The sequence below is a fragment of the Dermacentor andersoni genome, chromosome 1 (assembly GCF_023375885.2).
Source record: "Dermacentor andersoni chromosome 1, qqDerAnde1_hic_scaffold, whole genome shotgun sequence".
In the NCBI taxonomy this organism is placed as follows: domain Eukaryota; kingdom Metazoa; phylum Arthropoda; class Arachnida; order Ixodida; family Ixodidae; genus Dermacentor; species Dermacentor andersoni.
In genome coordinates, this window is record NC_092814.1 from 125,666,229 (window position 1) to 125,686,977 (window position 20,749).

The 20,749-nt window shown below is 47.5% G+C and overlaps 1 protein-coding gene across 1 annotated transcript; it reads left to right on the plus strand.

Moving 5' to 3' along the window:
• The first annotated feature begins 661 nt into the window (after positions 1 to 661).
• Positions 662 to 7,487, plus strand: LOC129388000 (uncharacterized). Its single transcript, XM_055077934.2, has 3 exons — positions 662 to 987; positions 3,643 to 3,885; positions 6,904 to 7,487. Exons 1-3 carry the CDS (start codon positions 662 to 664, stop codon positions 7,052 to 7,054), a joined length of 720 nt encoding a protein of 239 aa, XP_054933909.1. The 3' UTR covers positions 7,055 to 7,487.
• The last annotated feature ends 13,262 nt before the right edge of the window (positions 7,488 to 20,749 follow it).

The window sequence follows — 20,749 nt, forward strand, 5'->3', positions numbered from 1 at the left end:
ATATATATATATATATATATATATATATATATATATATATATATATATATATATATATATATATATATATATATATATATATATATATATATATGCCACACATATATCCGCTGTGATACTGAGTGACCCAGCAGCCATGCCAAACACGGGATTGTTGGCAAAAAAGAAAGAAAGAAAGAAAGAAAAGGTTACCTTTAAAATCGAAAATGAGCGTCCCTAGTTTAGAAAGAAGTTAGAATGAAAACACTCGCGCGCACACTTACTACCACCCTGCTTGCATAGATAACAAGACGCGTTTTAACCCTGCCACACACGACTCGACTGCTTTGTGTAGCAGTCTAGTCGAATGCCGTGTCTTCGCGCAATGTTTGAATTCATGCACGTATTAAACATTTCTCGGTCCGAAGCACGAAACTTTTCCACAAGAGGAAACACCGTAAACCCAATGACCCAAATGTCTAATGCTACTCCACCCTTAAAAGCACGGTTCAAAAGAGGTGCTCTTAAGTAATGTACTTCACAACTCAGCATGGTTCAAGAGAGGTGTTCTTCAAGAGCGTGCTTATCAACTCTTTAGAGCATGGTTTCGCATGCTAGTGGACAGACGGCGATGAAGCACCGAAGACAAGCCTGGCGGAAGACGACGACGACAACGAAGCCAATGGCGACCGCGCGCGGCCTGCAAGACAAGATTGATGCCTTTGAGAAACAGGCCGTCAACGCCGCCGCCACCATGACACCTGAAAACGACGGCCAGCAGCGCTCTGTGGCTCCGCCGGACAGCGCAGCCCACGCTGGTGCGCAGGCGCCAAGCTCCGGGAACGCTGCGAGTGGAGAGGCCGCCACGGACGTGCCTCGGCGGCACCAGCTGCTGGCACGCACTCTCATAAAAGCGTTCAAGTCTACTGATAAAACGCGTGTGGGAATCCCAACACGGTCACGGATCATATGCGGATGCCCCGAGACGCCACCAAGAGGCATGCTTCGGTACGTATCGTATGTCCCGCTTCCGCTCTCACTGCGATGAATATATATATTCGTGTTCATAGAGAGGAACGCGTAGCCAAAACTAACATAACTGTGACGTTAAGGTCAAACCAGTATGACCGACACGTCGGTCAAATATTTCTAGATGGGATCTTCTGTCACCGCTTTGCGAGGTTGTGGGTTTCTGAAAGAGCGCGAACAGTTTAGGCACCGCAGATGTTTAATCTTAATAAAGTTTGGTTGTAAATTGTACAGTCATGCCAACTCCTCTGTATAGGCGTTTACGACACCAACAATGTAGTAAGATTTCTGTATATCTTGCTTCTCGGGCAGTTTGTCCTCAGATTTAAAAAATAAATAAAAATAAGGCTACTCCTAAAACTTGTCGTGGACGCTGCATTGAAAAAAATTCCCAGATAAGTGTTGCGGCAAGAAGCAGCCTCCGTGGCATGGACACCACGAGAAAGCGAACTTCTCTGATGGCATTCGTCTAGTAACTTGAGGGAACTATTCTTTTTAACCTTTCTACTATAATTGTGAGTGCTTGGAGTCTTCACATCGTTGTATAGTTTAGCAATGCTCATGGATGTGTTGCATGCCCTTCTAGGAGGTCTGTAAAAATTAATAGGCGCATATGTAGAGTCTAACAATTTGCAATGACAGATATCTGGGGCGATATGCTGGCAAGTTGAAAAACATTTTTAGCATATATGACTCACCACGAAATAGAATTTGAAGCATTAGACAGGATCTACCGCACAGTTTTTGCACGTATAGCTATAGCTACGCCGCCTGAGGGGAAGTTTTGCTCACCATATAAGGTCAAGCGGAACGTACACGTAATGGTGACGTTATGAATAAATGACATCCTATTTTTGCCCTTCTATCTTGTAACGCAGCTAAATTCACGACAAAGAACGTGCCTGCCAGTTTGCCGAAGAATGTGAAACAAGGCTCACAAGATGGATTCGAATGAAGTGCTATGGTGCTGGGGGGATGTGTTGCACAAATGCACACACGCGCACGCAAACTGATGAGGATCACTGACGGGCTAAACAGGCTGACTGAAGATCAAGCACACTGTAAAGTGCGCGCGCGCGCGCGCGCACACACACACACACACACACGCACGCACACACACACACACACACGCACACACGCACACGCGCGCACACACACACACACACACACACACACACACACACACACACACACACACACACACACACACACACACACACACACACACACACACGCACGCACGCACGCGCGCACGCACACACGCACACACACACAGCGCACCCCTTTATAACTGACTATTCTAACTGTCCAGACTGTCTACCTTGTTCTTTCTTTGGGGCCTCATTTATATCAGCTTTGCGGTAACATCGACTCACCAAAGTCTCAATCTTATACGATTTTGTCTAGCACACAATGTATATTGTAGATGGTACAAATTCCTGCCATACATCAGCACAATTTTCTGCCACACCGGCGCAGCGGTACCATGCACAGCCCTACGGCATTCTACTGCTGAATACGAGCTTGGAGGTTCACTCCGCACACATATTTCTGTTGGAAAGGTCACGGGTTCGTATCAGTGCTGTGGCAGCCGCATTTCGGTATTACCGAAATGCAAAAAAGCCCATATACTTAGATGTAGGCACACGTTAAAGAACCACAGGTGGTGGAAATTAATGCGGAGCCCTCCAGTACGACGTCGCTCATAACCCACTATGCAGTTTCGGGATGCAGCTAGTTGCAGCTTGCAACTATGCAGCTAACACTATGCAGCTAGTTGCACCCACGTTGCAACAGCAGCACATGGCTGATGCAAGTTAGGTTAGTATATTCGCCCTATACTTGTTTTCCTGTAACTTGCATTTTACCAGAGTTCGACACACGCGGCAACCTTTGCAAATCCGTGGTATAACTGTGCCCGCAGCGAGCCAGTGACACCACGGTGATTTGAGGGATCTCGCGCCTCCAGCTACCTCATCCCTATAGCACACGCCGGAATGCTCATAATTGGACAATATCGCGGCAGGGTGACGTTACAGAGGAGGGGCTCTGCGCATATTACGAGGAGGTAGAAGACCAGGCTCGCAAGCCGATATCGAGCGTGCGACGATTGCAAAGGAGTTCATATAACCAGGTGCACTTAACAGCGGCGACGAAAGCGCGGGCTTTCAAGATGAGGAGAGCGTCCAGCTGTTGGAGAGACGCGGGCGAAGGGAAGGAGAGGTGATAGGCGAACGCGCCACAGGCAGGCAGACATGTGGGAGGAAGAAAAATCCGTTCTAGATATATCATATGCTGCTGTCTCAGTATTGTCATATTGACATTACTGACAGGGGACATTGTAGGGTGATTTCCCGGAAGTCATTATATGCTATGCACACGTGGTATGATATGTTCGTAACGTCAGTCACGTACAGCATTCTTGCCAATTACGATGCTTTGAGGGGTCAGCGACATTTTGGGTGCCCACACTAACGTGGAACGTGCACATAATGTTCACTAAAGTGTTCTCCGTGGCGCAGTGAAGTAAGTTTTATATGCATGTTTTACCTATTTAGTAGCTCAGTAGTGCGAGCAGGCTGGGCTTTGGAGTTTTCCGAGCCAAGCGCGAGTGCGAGCGGCGTTTGTGCACAGCCGCAGCCGGCAGCGGCAGGCCACGGGAGACGGAGCCGCCGCCGCGCAGCCGCCTCGACAGATGATGGTTCTGCGAGGCCTGGTGGCGCTGGCCGCGTTCCTGGCGGCCGCCTCTTTCCTGCTGAGCGCCATGTTCTTGGCCCAGTCGCTACGCTCCGAGCACACCCGCCACCTGCAGAAAGTGGCTGTCGCTTCGCCGGTGCCCATGCAGGCCCCGGTGCCATACGTGCCACCTGCTCAAGAGTACGTCTCCACACGGCAGCCCCGTGCAATGTTTAGCTTAAAGCACAAATAACGATCCAGTAATATCTCTTTCTTGGAGTAATTTAGCCGAATGTGTGGTTGTTAAACCGACAACAATGTGCAGGCGTCCTCACGTGAATAGTGTACTATAATACCACGCGCTCCATTCGCTCGTGCGTCTACGCTTGCGATGCGCCGCGCAGTGTGAAAGGCGGCGGTGTCTCTCTTTCTAGGCGCCTAAGACCGGTATTCTTGAATTACTTGAGGTCTCCATGACAGAGGCACGTATAGATACTTGCTGGCGCGTTGCTTGATGCGCATGGGTAGGTGCCGCATAATACTGCGACGTGATCGCGCTTTTCCCGCGAAGCTGCTGCGGCGAGAGCATATATAAGGCAGTGACGATATCCGGAAGAGTTCTGTGGATATAAAAACCAAATTGCACGCATACGCTTGCCGGCGTGCGAAAGCTCGCGCTAGCGTGCCTTGCGTTTGCGAAACTGGTTGAGCAGATATCCGTGCTGGCGCCGCGCTTCGACGCGTACGATCTGTCCTGCACCATTTGCGCATGCGTAGGCGCGACATCGTGAGCTTTCGCGCGCCGGCAAGCGTACGCGTAGTTTTGCCTTAAGCAGAGCCTGCCGCTGTCTTCATGTCCGGCCTATCAAATTGGTGCAACAGCAGCTCACAGTGGGCCCTCCGAGCTTGTCATATCTTTATCGAAATTCTAGCAGAACGCTTCTTACCACGAATGTCGACGTTAATGCGATTAAAAGTGAAGCAATGTAGCGACACACCGTATTGCCAACGCCAGAATGTGCATGTGGCTAGCCGGCCACCTCTCTCGCACTTCCCTCAGCCCACGCTGCCCATCAAGCGGCGCCGCGGCGAATTCCGCGCAAGGCATGTATTTTATTCAGCCGAGCATCGGATAAGTTTTAAACGATCTCTTTTGTCATTGAAGAGCGGCGCATACGCAGTGGCGCTTGCCCAGTTACTCAAGTTGGCGCCAAAGAGGTTTATTGAAGGGCGACACATATCTAATGGCACATAGCCAGTGACCCAAGTTGCGTCAGGTTCATTGAAGAGCGGCACAGAACAAGTGGCGCCAACACCGTGCTCCAAGTTGGCATCAAATAGGTTGATTGAACAGCGGCCCATACACAGTGACCTAAATTGGTCCGACGGTTGGTAACCCTGTTCCCTCAGCACGGCAGCCCGATGCGCTACCCATTATACAATGGATTATCCACTCTCAGTGACCTAAGTTGGCGGGAAAACGGTTGGAGACATAGACAGGTACACAGGCAGACAATCAGCCCCCGGAATGTGCGTCAGGCACGTAAGGATGCTAACCGCATTAAAATGGTAACGAAGCGGCTCCTCTATTCCCTATTGTGTGGCGCTACCAGCTGTGGTGGCGCAGTGGCTTTAGCCTTGTGCTGATAAGGCTGAGGTTACGGGATCGAATCCGGGCCGCGGTGGCCGCATTTCGATTGGCGTGAAATGCAAAAATGCCCGTGTACCGTGCCTTCCGTGCACGTTAAAGAGCCCTAGATGGTCCAAATTAATCCGGAGCCCCCCACTACAGCCTGCCTGATAGTAATATCGGAGTTTTGGCGCGTAAATCCCCAGAATTTAATCGTGTGGCGCTCACAGTGTTCGTTGTGGTACGATAGGGAACAGCAAGGGCCGGTTCACAATGCCGATCTGAGCTGTGACTTTCACCTTTCGCGTCGCTTTGACAGCTCGATCAAGCATGCTTACCGTATATGTGCCTCATTGTTTGTTTCACCGATCACTTTGTGTCGAAAATAGGGTCGTGCAGAGCTGTAATATTAATAATATTGCCGTATGCGCAGCTTACATTCTATAAGGGGTGGAGGGCTGTCAAATCTTTATTCGAGATCAAGCATTTGTTTTATATTAACCTTCATATTCGAGACGTGTCGCACTACCCAGTGAAGCAGGCTCAACAAGGCACACTATTGAGCTAGTAACTTTATACCTACCCATTAAAGTCACACATGTCCTGATGTTTCTGCCTTCTGTCGTCTTCATTTAGCGCTTCCTTAATATCGGAATACGTTTATCCTGCTTGTGCATAATCAGACCGAACATGCTGCGCTATCAAGTACGAGAACTCAGAAAAATGCATGGAGTTCTGAATGGGGCAACCCATTTATTACTCCCTTTCTTCAAAGTGTGTATGAGAAGACTTGAGTCATCTAATTTGTAAATGCACCAGAAAGTCAATGACTACCTCAGCAAATCCTTTATAAACATCCTTCATGACGCACGTCTAAAATTATGGATTACGGAGCGCTACTACTTTGTACCACAATGTCAGCGACTTGGGTTTTAACCTCGACATAACCTTGGCGCGAGGCCTTATGCATGCAGGCTCTGTGATGTTGCTCATTCTTGCGCATGCGTGAATGTAAATTACTTTGTTAGGACAAAAGTTAGGTGCTCGGGGGTTTGATGTGTCCGTCGTTCCCGTCCTTTTAGTTAAGTCGTCGCAGTCGACACTCGTCAGGCCTTCCTCCTTCTCACTGAATAAAAGAAGAACTCTACCCACCACCGTCACTTGAGATCGAACTCGTGAAACTGCAACATGCAGCGCGCAAATGAGCCATGGGACGCACTAACCACTGAGCTACCCCGCAATATTCATGTCATTAATTTTTTGCTGGACTTTCTGCACCACGCAGCCCCTGAGAGTGGTGGCATCTGCGCATGCATTTTAAGCGCCAAAGCAGGCAAGTCTGTATCGGGCAAAGAAACGGTGTGTGCATTGCAAAGATGTTCTCCAATACATAACGCTGTCTTCGAGCTGCAAGAGCCTATGTATTGCTGTCGCAGTAAATGAACTCAAGGCTGGATGAATCGTGAAGTCTGCTTATGTTGTTTTTATACACATATTTTCTTTAACATTTCTAGTATAGCTGCATGCCAGGTGCATGACTTGCTCGTTAAGTCTGCGGTTGTACTAACAAGCACCTCGCGACCTCGCAGAGCCAGCGCGGAGGCGGTCCACGAGAAACGACACAAGCGGCGTCGCGGTCGGCGCAGGCGGTTGCCCCCGGAGCTGCGGGAACCTGTGCCCGGTGCGCGTCACCACGAGGACAATGAGGCGACCGACGCCGAAGACGCTAGCCTCGCCTGAGTGGCTTTGCCGGTGGACACGTGCGCCTTCACGGGCCCCGCAAGCTGAGAAGCCCGAAACGCGCAGCGCGTCCCACGCGCTGCCCGTCTCTTCTACGCGCGGCGCTCCTGAAACTTTTGCGGTGCTCTGAAAACGTCCGTTGCTGAACTTGCGCACTAATTAGCAGGCGCGTAAACGGAAATGTTAAGCGCTACGCCGACGGCCTGCGAGTCTTGTTTGACGCTCTGCAAAAAATGCTTGGCTTGGTATCCTCCCTACTCGTAACAGAGCGTATCCGACAACACTGGCTCAGCATCGATAGTTTCCTTGCTTTTGTGCCTATGTTCCCATAAGCGCATGTATGCGACATGACGTATACGCTAGCTGCCACTCACGTTTTTGCTGCTTCGATGTGACAATCCGCCCATTTGGCAGCTGCGCGACACAACTCGTGCGAAATGAGCAGATAACTGTGAGCGGGCGCGCACACATTGCTGTCTCATAGGATAAGGGATGCTGCTCTGCGCATGCTGACCGTATACGTTGTCGCGTCTTCCGTGATGACCGAGATAGCCTATTTATAGTATTTGATTGACCACAGTTTTTACAGCGAAGTAAATTGACTTTTCAGGGCTTCAAGTAAGAAGGCGCGTGGAGTGGGGGTGGGCAGGTGACCAGCACATGCCCAGGGAAATGGTACTTTGGTATGTCGTTGCGTACCAATATCCTTATGGTATGATTTTATTCATAGGCGGAAAGTTTTCATTGTGCCGCGGGTGGGGACTCGGGCTTGACCAGGGGCGCGATCGGTGTTCGTTGTTCGAAGCGCACGTTCTGTTTGTGTTCAGTTTCGCCTCACGCGATTGGCCTAGGCCGCGACGAGTCGTCAGCCGTGCCCGGCGACTGACGACTAAAGAGCTAGAGGCAACTCGTTCGTCCTGATTCAGGAGAATATTGAAGATATCAGAATAGATCAGAGAGAAATGGGGCTTTTTTTGCGAAAAGCCCGCTTCCAGCAGTACACTTGAGAAGTCCGTTGAGGAGTGTTCTTGCAAGAAAACAAACGGGCATTCACGCCGTGCATTTATATCGACACCAGAAGTGAGTGCTTTCTACGACATTTCACGTACGCAGTAAAGTTAATGCAAACACTGGTAAATTTGCGAGCGAACAAAGCAGCCAGGTTGACCTAGGTGGGAAAGTTAGTGTGATCATGGTGCAGCTTATAGGAACGAGGTGACTTCCTACGTTCGCTGTGACTTGCGCGTGTTTTTCCCCCCTCTGCGTATGCCGTGCTCGCGAGATAATGTAGAAAAGCATGTCCCGCTTTAAACGATACTGTACGAAGTGCTGATATTTCTTTTTTTCGTTTACCATGCAGATTGGCTACATTAAAGTGAGCAGATTCAATTAATTTTTGGGTACCTTCAAAGTATACAAGATGCTTTCTTTTCTTATCACAATTTTTTAATCAATTTAAGATTTTGTGCCACATAAAAATGGTCCATTTGTACGGCGGGTCGCATTGCAAACGTCATTATGTTGAACTTTTGTAGCACATAGAAAAAGCCAGGTAACACGAAGAGCCAAATCACAGCCCCTGTAACCATGGTCATGGTCATACAGTTAACAGCGTATACATGTATATAGCAATGCATGGACTTCATATTAAGTGTCATCATTTTAAATTTTACCCGCCGTGGTTGCTCAGTGGCTATGGTGTTGGGCTGCTGAGCACGAGGTCGCGGGATCGAATCCCGGCCACGGCGGCCGCATTTCGATGGGGGCGAAATGCGAAAACACCCGTGTGCTTAGCTTTAGGTGTACGCTAAAGAACCCCAGGTGGTCGAAATTTCCGGAGTCCTCCACTACGGCGTGCCTCATAATCTGAAAGTGGTTTTGGCACGTAAAACCCCATAATTTAATTTTTTTTATTCATTTTAAATTTTCCTGGATAGTCGGCACATATTACAGGCAGGATTTGACTGAAATACTGTACACGTTCGAAACTCAGCTTATGTGTGTGTATGTCGAAACTCAGTATAGCGTGTGGTGCAACTTGCCCTCGCCTTCTGTCTCTGTATGTTCGGTGGGGTGTGTCATAGGACTGTATGCGAACTTCATTTACTCTCTTTAACTCCGCTCTGAATTTTCCGAAGCTTCGGCGTTCCTTCTCTTCGTGCGATATTTTTTTATTGTTACTGTTACGTGAAAAGAAGAAGCCGGCACCACTATAGGATGAGTAAATGTCTTTCATTTTCACGTGTATAATAACATGATGCAGATACAACGCACACGTTGGGATCGAAGCGAAGCTTTAGTGAAGTGGGTAATGAAATGCTATACAACTAACGGCGATGCGTACACCTGTGTTTGCTTTCACCCTATGTGAAAAAAAAAATGTTATAACTTAAGCGTGAGTGAAAGCACAGCCCTGCCGTTTTTAACGCTTTGGTTAAACACGCCACACGATGCAGAGTGGCTAGCTACCTCCAAGCAATGTCGATACAGAGGCCGGTGCAGATGATCGTTCGCCATTACTGTCCTTAATCTATTACGTCCCCAAATTTATAACGTAGGTCAATCTTCGCTTCTACTTGCAAGAAAACACGCCCATGGTGAGACGCTCACTGTGCTTGCACACATGCAAGTATCCGCATGAACAAGCGCGCACAAATTCACTAGAGCTTTACAACGTTGTTAGAATGATCACCCGAAGGGGGTTATGTCTTGCACACATGAACTATATACACGAGGGAACTTTGTTGCTGGAAATGCGAGTACATTTAACTTAGTCGTTGTAAATGAAAAACAAAAAAAGAAGGCGCCGCTTAGAGCAGGGAGAGCTTTCGCTGGTATTCGGGCGGCAGAAGCTGTCACAAACTGCACGCCGTGGCTGCGGCCGGCATTTGCGGCCGCTGCGGGAGGGACCATCCGGATGAAACAAGTCGAGGAGGGCGCGATCGTCCAAGAGTCCCCGCGCCGGTCTCTTTCAGCTGCTGCTTTCGCACCAGATCGTGAATTACGAGCTTGCTTTCTTCTTGAGGACGGTCGGCAGTCGCCGTGTCGTATTTTCGGAAGTTCCTTGCAACATCACGTATGAAGAACGCACTCCGACAAAACACAGAAAAAGAAGAGTGAACAAGGCTTGAAAGGTTCTCATTATGCCCGTGATTTACGTCGAGCCTTCATTTCTCATCTCCGCATGAATCTGCCTTGCGTTGAAGACGCCGACTGTTCATGTGTGATACTCATGTATACGTTCTGGTTGCTGTAAATATTACATTGCACATTACTGCTATATTGCGCCTACGCATACCAAATAATGTGGCGGAATGCCGATTACACCTCAGGAGCGCGGCAGCTCTAAGCCGGAAATATAAGGCCGAAAACAGTGTACGCAGCGGGAGACGGGTGACGGCAAAATCCTTAATCGTGCTCTAGGAGAGAAAGGAGGTAAGGGGGGAAAGGGGGGACGTCGCGTGGCCGTGTATAGCATGACAACGTGTTCACGGCTTTCACAGAGATTGGTGACATGGCGCTTTTTCTTCATAGGCCAGCTATAGCGGTGCTATATCGTCATTCTCTGCGAGAATTACGACAACTGCATTTTCAGGAAGAGGAGGAGCTGCCAGCCAGTTGCCAAGCAATGTAATTTCATGATGAGCGAAGTGATGGATACACAATGATATAGATGTTGGCCCGTCCGGTAAAAGGTTGAGGAAGCAGTCAAATGTTGAGTGCCATGGAAAGCAAATTATCGGCACGCGACTACCGTATGCAGCGCACCTCATAGAAATGGGTATACATTAATAAAGCTGCGCTATGAAAATCCTCATGGCCATATCGCTGAAATAGAGAGATTCATGAATAGCTTTCTATATTCCCCGAACGCCACATGTCCCGCAGGAGTTGTGTCCCCGTATGTTTGTCGTCCTTGCCCCACTGTAATTATTTTCTTCCGTTCCTCGAAGACACAGGAAAGGGAAATCGAATTGAGAAGGCAATGGAATTAATGCTGAATAACAATACAAAAAACATTATTGTGGCATTAAGGCACTTTTGTCTGTTGCTCGCTGCTTTTTTGTAGGAATTTTCTGCCGTTTGACGATCCCGATAACACAACGAAGGCGCCGAAGGCGCGCAACAGAGCTCTTACTATCCCTCCGCCCCTCCGCCTTTTTCTTTTGTGCTTACACGGGCGCAAACTGTACGTCGTCCTTGGATTGTCGCTTCGTACAACGCAGGTTTGCTGCGGTAAAAATAGGCCAAGTTTCACAGCCCTTTACAGCACTCACCTAAAGCGCTCTGGGCTACAAGTTCAAGCACAAGCATAATTTAGCGTAACAAACTATGGTCAGCCCGTGAGCATCCCCCCCCCCCCCCGTCATATGTTTCGGAAAATCTGGAATGGCAGCGAAGGACGAAGTTAATAATTATCTATAATTATCTATAAGCAAACTCCAATTGGTAAACGAAGCCGAACTCGGCAATGCAGCCTACAACCGAGAGTTCGCGTATGACCATACCCATTCAAGTGCGTGGTTGAAGAATTTGACATCGTTAAAGGGCAATCATGGCATGTATGTGCTGCATTGCAAATTATTCGTTTTAAACCACTGCGAATTGTGCGGTGGTCATTGTACAAGCCGATAGTTAAATTTATTGCTTGGTATAAGGCCATTACGCCTGACACCGTCACACAATGTTAGATTTGTCGCCAAGTGCTATCGAAAAGATTGACAGCAATCTTTAATGCTAGTTCTCTGCAAACTGATGTAACACAGGATTTGCAGAAACAGCCTGCCGTTGTGGTGAAACGATAAAAAAAGAAAAACTGTTTGCGAGCGATAGTGTTGACAAAGGAATCAGTCAGATTCTATCGTTGTTATTTCCTATTATAAGTATATTAACTCCATGGTTACAATAATGATGTACCGGAAATAGGCCACTGCGCATGTAATGTCACTGTTTCTCATCTATCCATCGAACTGGATCAGGCATCATGCGTATAAGCTATAACATGCCCGACTCTCAATCATCCAGGTTGCACATATGTTCCTCCTAGATTCAAGTGGCCGCTGAAATGAAATTGGCGAACGAGATGACTTGCGTCACGTAGTTTCACATTGCGTTCGCCCCATAGCAGTACGTACAAGCCACGAACATAAAGGGACGCAGCAGCAATTCTGACATTTCTGCAGGAACGCATATTACATGAAATGTGTCACAATGAACGAGCAATATTAAACGCTGTGCGTAAGCCACGTAGATTAAACCGGATTTTAATTATCTGATATTCGTGCCGACCAAAGCGACACCTCCCTGAATGTTTTCTTCCACCTCTGCTTGTATGCTACGTAACATGGGCGAGTAATGTCACTCGGGCGACGCGCTCCCTGCATGATGTCAGCTGCAACATTTTCAACGAGTGCTCAATTTTTTTTTATGAGTTAGCTTAGTACTGTGTTTGTCTTCAAAGAACTCGACAAGTATTCAGAAAGCACTTCGTTAGTGTGAGCTCTTTGCCAATAGTCGTCCGCCTTCGCTAATGATTTGTACAACATCAGGATTCGCTAGAATATTCCCTTACGAATGATCCTAGCATAAGAGTTTTTTTTTTTTGTGTGTGTGTGTGAATACGGGCCCTGAACCATACATATTGCAAACACACACGATTATCCGAAGCAGGGGCACACTTGGAGCCGAGAACATAAGAGTGCGTGCTGCAGCCACTATACAGCTGGCGCGTGCATGAGTGCCTTTTGTGTGCGTGCGTGCAAGGCAAATGGTGTGAAAGATTTGTCAAATCTATAAAATATATATGTGAAACATTTCTGAAACATCTTCAGTGTGTTCCCAGCGCACACATATAAGGATGAGGGACAGTCCGAGTGAAAGAGCACCAACTCGTCCAAGCTTTGATATTTGGACCCTTGATCTCTGAAACATCTTTGTGAAACGGCTATCGGCGTTTATGTGTGAGGATAAGGGGCATCACGAGGACGGGATATATGCGCGTCGCGGTAGACGACAGGTTAACGGCGCGTTGCACGTATAGACAGGTGGTGTGGTAAAGATGCGACAAAGGTTAATAAGGATGCATTGGTTACGCCTGTCGTACGTCCTCGGTCATTTCGGATAGAATAGATACGAAGTATCTCCCTGGCACGAAAGGCACATCACTTGTCCATGCGTACATGAACGTGTCACACTATGGCTAATCTGAAGGACTCGGTTGTGTCTTGCTTTCGTTCTATATAGCCATCTCTGTTTTCAGCGCGCTGAATCAGTGCTCATCTCTGCGCACCTGCCGTGTGTAGAGGAAATGCAATGAAGCATGGGTACGTTTTTAGAAGACCTGAGCACTGAATATAGCCTTGACTTTTTGGACGCCAACGCCGCAGTACGAAAAATATATTGTGCCGGAACAAAACTGTAACGAAATTAGAAAAGGCGCTCGTTCGTGTAAACGCTGGCGTCACCGTAACACGGAGCGGAAGGGATAACGGGAAAGGCTGTGGCTTGGTCTGCGGTAACGTTGTGCAACTTTTTCGCCTTAGCGCGCTGTGAATGAAATTTGCACGAAAGCACTTCTTGTAATATACCCTCTGTGCCTAAACGATTGTGTTTTGACGAGGCTTACTTCTGCAGGAACCTTCCTCGTTGTGCATGACTGTGTCCGCACTAGCGTCCCACCCTACAACCAAGACGCATTGGCAAAATTATAGGAGTGCAGGTTGTGCAGACATCACTTATACGACGCGAACTCCGTGTATATGGAAACGGACTTTCGTTTTGGGGAGCTCGTAAACAGTGGTAAGTTATAAGAAGGCAGATTGTCAACGGAATAAGAAATAATCTCCTTTACTATTGAAAATCTTTAGTATTGAAAGATTTGTACCCAAATTTCTATAACCTATATGCTGCCTGCGTATATATGTGCTGCGACATACACATAACTAAGTTCAATGTAATGAACAATGCTACATTCAATTTTGCGTAAGTCTACTACAATCACAGCGTAATAGACCAGCGCCAGACGCGATAGTAGTGGCTTAGTGGTTATTAAGCAAAAACTACTAAGAAGCCTTTCTTGCCAGTAAAGGCAACATCTATTAGCTTTACTAGCGGCTGGATAGCACAGAACTAGTAAGAAGGTAGTAAAATATATAGTAGTCTAGTACACGCAAGCATTTACTAGCTATTTACTTACATTATTTTTAGGAGCGTGTGTCATGGGAAGGTGGCATAGGCGGCACGACGCAACCTCCCGTTATATCCTTTATTACTAGCCTCGCTCTTCGCATCCGGGTTTTGAGCGTTGAGCACACTGAGAAACTGTTGGAAAATAAACACTCAATTTCGTCGTCCTTTTCTGCAATGATGGCCTGCTTCCAAAGCCAAGCATCTTCTTCAGAAAATAGATTCCTTAAAGATCACCAATCAAACAGGTGCCAGCAAACAGCAGCGGCTACACTCAGTCGAGATCAGTTGCTTACGGTTGTCAGTGCCTCTTCCTCTGCGGCAAGCTCTATCTCAGCGGCTCGCTGCGCTATGAGCGCAAATGATGCGACCTCATCAGGAAATACGGTAATGTTTGGACAAGGTTTTAATGACCGTCTATAACTGCAACTGCATTTATTGCTCACAAGGCCATCTTAAGTAATCTTGTTTACTATTGTCATGCGTGCATTGCTCGGTGCTCCAATCCATTACTGGTGCTCCAATCCTTGCTGGCGCGTGAAAGTTTCGAGTACACCGATTCCCACAGCGCGTGAGCTCTGAATAATTTTTTTTCTGTCGTGTTCCTTAAAAGCTTCTGGCCTAGCACCTAGCAAATATATGTAACTAAAATTTCAATTACTTATAAGAGACGAAATTTGCCGAAGTGTCCGAAAGGAAAGTTCTTCGTTCGCAGATACTCATCAACATCGAAAAAGTTCAATTCCGTGCGTGCGTGCGTGCGTGCGTGCGTGCGTGCGCGCGTGTGTGTGTGTGTGTGTGTGTGTGTGTGTGTGTGCGTGTGTGCGTGTGTGTGTGTGTGTGTGTGTGTGTGTGTGTGTGTGTATGTGTGTGTGTGTGTGTGTGTCACTTGTTTATTAACACTTGTTTTCTGAAATCATGTGAGACACCAAAAAATTGTACGGATTCCTTATCGGCTTCAGGATGTCTTGAACATACTGATGACAGCCAACCACACGCACAAATAACATGCGCCGTACTGAACAGTTTAACTCGGTCTACTGAGAGAAAACATGAAGTCATATTACAGTGGCTACCCGGACATGCTGGTACAGCAGGCAACTATAGTTAGCTGACTCGCTGGAAAAATCGGCCCACTAAGATGCAAAAAAATTCCACTCATCCCTCTATAACCAATGGACACGCAACCAATATTAAATATACTAAAGAACTTGTGTATGTCAACCTAGTTCAATGAAATAGTGAGAAATGAATTCTTTACGAAGTGGACCCTCAACAGAAATACCAACTGGCTGTAGAAATTTCGAAAAGTACCGAGGCATTAATTCATGAACTACGCCTTGGGACAGCATACACCAAACATTTTCTGTATCGCATAATATGGGCTTCTCCCGTGCTTGCTCCTGTGACAACGACGATGAGGATGTTCGCCATCTACTTCTCGAATGACCCATATACGCGACGCAAGGACGGCAGCTAGAACAACAGCTTCACTATATTGATCCTCACCGACCTTTCTATTGTAATATTGTAATTTAACTATTACTTTGTTTACTCTGTAAAGCTCATTGTAATTCGATTACTTCTTTCTGGTAACCAATTACAAGCAAACAGTTACTACTTTGGCTAATGAAGCATTGACGGGAAACGCCGTTTTGAGTACATAAATTTGGCGGGAACTACAGAGTCCAAAGGAATGAGGAAGGAAGGAAGGAAGGAAGGAAAAAGTGGAGAAGGAAAGGCAGGGAGGTTAACCAGTTTAGCTTAACCGGTTTGCTACCCTACGCATGGGAGAGGGATGGGGGCGATGAAAGATGGGGAAAGGGAAGAGAGAGAGAGAGCACATAGCACAGCACATACACATCGTCCGTTAGAGTCCATCAATCTGGCATGGTACGTGATATCACTGTCACAACCGCTTGCACAATCCCGTCTCTTTCAAAAACCGAAGTAGTCCCTTCGTCGCCTTCAGCTGCGATGTCTTCTGTCGGCGGCATGTGAAAATCGTGTCGAGGGACAATGGTCTAGTGTCAAGGTGCGCTAGAACGGATGCAAGGGACTGTCGCTGAACATTATATTCAGGACAGTCGCACAGAATGTGTTCAAGCGTCTCCTCGCAAATACAGGCATTGCAGAGAGCGTTGTCGGCCATTCCAATGCGAAATGAGTACGATTTCGTGAAAGCCACCCCTAGCCATAAGCGATAAAGCAGAGTCGCCTCTCTTCGGCGGAGTCCAGTTGGCATATAGAGATGCATCAAATAGGGCAGGTGGTATTGACGGTTGCTCTGGTTGGTCTGGCTGTTTGGTGTGCGCCATAGAGAGAGCGTGATCTCCTGTGCAAGCACTCGAAGTCTGCTAGCTGCGTCGGATCGTGAAAGCGGTATGGCCTCTTCTTGTGCGTCTTCAATAGCTGCCCGAGCGGCATTATCGGCGTCTTCGTTTCCAGTGACGCCGCAGTGACTTGGCAGCCACTGGAACGTCACGTGGTGTCCTTTCTCCTGTGATGTATGGAGTAGGCATCTAATATCGAATACGAGCTGTTCAAGTGGCCCACGACACAGAGCTGATAGTACAGATTGTTGGGATGCCTTTGAGTCGCTGAAGATTGACCATTGTCGAGGTGGCTCCCGATTGACGAAACAAAGTGCAGCGCGAAGAGCAGCTAGTTCAGCAGGGGTGCGATCTTGTACGCGTTCCAAAATAGAACGGAGGCGGTTCGTTCCACCGAGCCAAATACGATTCGTCAATTTGAACCGTGCCGAACGCCATGACGTCAATTGTGACGTGATATCTGCTGTCAATCATTCCGTGTCGTCTGCTATCGGACGAACGGAACGGAACATACCGCCTATTTCGTGTCGTAAAGAACGGGCCGCCTCCGTTCTATTTTGGAACGCGTACAAGATCGCACCCCAGATGTCGATGTTGTAGAATGGTCAGTCCTAAAGCTGATGGTAATAGCTTTTGCTGGGACAACCACAGCACCGGACGAACACTGGATGTTTGTGGAACCATCAGTATAAATGTGTTCACTGTCCGCGTACCTCTCGTGCAGAAGAAGCAGAGATAGTTGTTTCAGCACAGGCGACGGCAGTTCAGACTTTTTCCCGATTCCTGGTACACTGAGATGGACTGTGGGGCTGACAAGGCACCAAGGGGGCATCGATGGTTTAGATGCAGCGGTGAAGCCCGAGGGAAGTTTGTCGTTGTACTTGATGATAGTTTTAGAGAATGATGATTGGTGCCTGTCTGAAGGTAGTGTTGCAAGGTGGGGATAGGGGGCACGTGCAAAATGTCTGATGTGCGTTCTCAGGGCTTCCACCGTAATGTGAGTTCGCATTGGATGGACCCGAGCAATCGCAAGAGTTGCCTCTGTTGACGTGCATCTGGGCAAACCAAGGCAGACTCTGAGTGCTTGAGCTTGTGCTGCCTGCAGAACACGAATATTTGTCTTGCAGGTGTTGGTCAGTATAGGTAGACTATATCTTAAAAAACCGAGAAAGAGAGCTCTGTAGAGTTTAAGCATTGCGTCTACTGACATCCTCCACGTCTTTCCTGTCAAGTATTTAAACAACTGGGAAGTTGCTGTCAGGCGCCGTTTCATGTAGGCCACGTGCGGGCTCCAACAGAGGTCTCGGTCAATAATTACGCCAAGGAATCTGTGGGTTCGGACATAGGAAATGGTCCGCCTATTGATTGAGATGATATAAGGCGTCATCGGTTTCCGAGTAAATGCTACTAGTGCGCATTTTTCTGGTGATATGCCGAGACCCTGTTTACACAAGTAGTTCGCTGTCAAAGTGGCCGCTCTTTGAAGTCGCGCACGTATCTGAGGACGTGTGACTGCCGAAGTCCAGACACAGATGTCGTCAGCGTATATTGAAATTTTGATGGTAGTTGGCAAGTATTCAGCAAGTCCAACAAGAGCGAGATTGAATAGCGTCGGGCTGAGAGCACCGCCTTGAGGAACGCCCCTGCTGGTACACTATAAAATAATTTACACCCTAAAAAGTCAAAAAGGGTGTAAATGTGTTTATAACTCACACCCTTAGGGTGTCCGTTATATAGATAACATCCTAAGGGTGTGAGTTATAGACACATTTACACCCCTTTTCACTATTAAGGGTGTAAATTATTTTACAGTGTATATAGCGTCGCGTAGTTGGGCCATCGTCAGTTAACACATAGAATGATCTTGCAGATAGGTAACTTGCAATCCACAAAAAACTCGACCACCTAGGCCAACCGTCGCAAGAGCGTCGAGAATGGCCTCATGTAATACGTTATCGTATGCCCCTTTCACATCTAAGAATGAAGCTGCAGATAAACGCTTACGGCACCTTTCGTGTTGGACATATGAAACGAGATCAACTACATTGTCGATGGAAGAGGGGTCACGTCGGAAACAGCCATGGAAATCGGATAAATCGTGTAGTATTCAAGGTATCATTCCAGGCGGCCAAGGATCATCCGTTCCATTATCTTTCCTACACAGTTGGCCAGCACTATTGGGTGGTAAGAGGTGAGTTCTAGCGGGGATTTGCCACCAGGCGGCTTACTTTCCATTCGTCAGGAACATTTCCCTCCTGCCATGAAGAGTTGTAAAGGCTCAACAATTCTATCCGTGCGGACTCTCCGAGATAGCACAAGGCATGGTATGATATACCATCTGGACCCGGAGATGATGAGCGCCTGCAGAGAGCTAGTGCCGCTTCGAGCTCCTCCATTGTAAAAGGAAGGTCCATGCGGCAATCACGGGAATGGGGGACGTCAGCTCGGGCTGGAGGATCTGGACGAGTCGCTTGGTCTGCGATCCGCGCACAAAAGTCTTCTGCGACGTCGATGTCTTGCCGCCCTTGGAAAAGCGCTAGCGCGTTTAATGCGCTTCGTCGCCGGGCGGAACGTCGATATCGGCGTACAAAATCAATCCATGACCTTAGCGCAGCCAGGAGGATGCAAAAGAAGATTCAGCGTCGTATGGATAGATTACCGTCGGAACGTTGGGCAACATTTTGCCAGACACTCGACCCCCGCAAACCACTGTCTCACATTTGGAAAACGGCGCAAGGTCTTGCCGCAGGTGGGAACCGAACCTTCGCAATGCGAAGGCTGTGGGTTCGGTTCCCACCTGCGGCAAGTTGTTTTTTCATCCACTTAAATTTCCCTTAATTTATCATTTCTTTATTTCATTTATTAAGCACAAGTAATTTCCCCTATGTTGTCCTTGGTGTCTGTGTTTGTTGGCTTCTTATGATATGACAATATATATATATATATATATATATATATATATATATACCGCAAGAGAGGTTTGCAAACTCTGAAGTGCGAAAGAAAGAGCACACATGCGAAAAATCCGTGTTCAGTTGCGTACATTTCGGCTGTGGCCCAGCCACTCTGATGAACGCCGGGCCACAGCGGAAATGTAACCAACGAAACACGCATGTATATATCTCGACTCAACATATAAACGCTGGTGCTCGCATACCTCCCGAAAATACAACACTATTCATTCGCGTCGCGCATGCAATCTGATAACACAAAACTCGGCGAGAATATACACAACAGATGGAAACAACGATAACGTTCGAGTAAGTTCCAAATTACTCTAATTTTTGAAGGGGTGAAGTCCAATACCCGAAATAAAGGACAAATAAACACACGTGTCGATATATATGTATGCTCAATTATTCTTCGCTTTGCGCTGCTTATGACTTCCCTCTCTCTCCTTCACTCCCATCTCTCCCACCCTGCTGGCGCTGAGCCGTGCTCCCGCATGAGTTGCAGAAGATAGTGCTAGCCTTTCCTCCTTTCCCCACGAGAACCACATCTCTCTCTCTCCCTCTCTCTCTATCTGATATAGAAAGAAGTTTCTGGCCATTTAACACGATTAAGAAGTTTGCAGGGACGACATGGCCACAATTAGTACATGACCGGGGTTGTTGGAGAAGTGTGGGAGAGGCCTTTGCCTGCAGTGGGCGTAACCAGGCTGATGATGATGATGATTCCATATGTTTGACATATGCGTGACATATACATATATGCACATATTTTCGCGATTTTAACACACGAACAGTATTATGGCTAAGTAATATACACCTTGATCTTGAATTACGTTACAAACTTAACCCCCCTCTTTAAGGAACGTGAACGTTTGCTGGCGTCCGTTATAATTTGTCGTTTAAGTTTCTATGGCAAATGAGTGAAGGGCGTCAGGAGGAAGTCCACCAGATGTTGGCCAACAAATACAAACGGCGCTTCTATGGCTCGATAGCGATGGTAAATTCAGAAGTTGTTGTCAATGAATCACCTATTGACGATTTTTCAGTTTTTTACCGCCTCTGTTGGGAGCAACTTCCCCAAACACCCGAAACAACGAAGTGCTGTACTTTTTAGAGGACCCACATCCGTACATTGCGGCGTTGAGTAACCACAATCGTCTGAGCAAGCTACGTTACCACACAGTGCTTTTCTCCGGCGCGCACATCGAGCTACCTTTTTGTGTCGC

What these genes read in the sequence shown, in the direction of transcription:
- LOC129388000 (XM_055077934.2), top strand. Translation starts at nt 662, where the DNA reads ATGGCGACCGCGCGCGGCCTGCAAGACAAGATTGATGCCTTTGAGAAA. An exon ending in CCACCAAGAGGCATGCTTCG is followed by an intron (nt 988 to 3,642) that starts GTACGTATCGTA and finishes GTTTGTGCACAG; the next exon opens with CCGCAGCCGGCAGCGGCAGG. An exon ending in TACGTGCCACCTGCTCAAGA is followed by an intron (nt 3,886 to 6,903) that starts GTACGTCTCCAC and finishes GCGACCTCGCAG; the next exon opens with AGCCAGCGCGGAGGCGGTCC.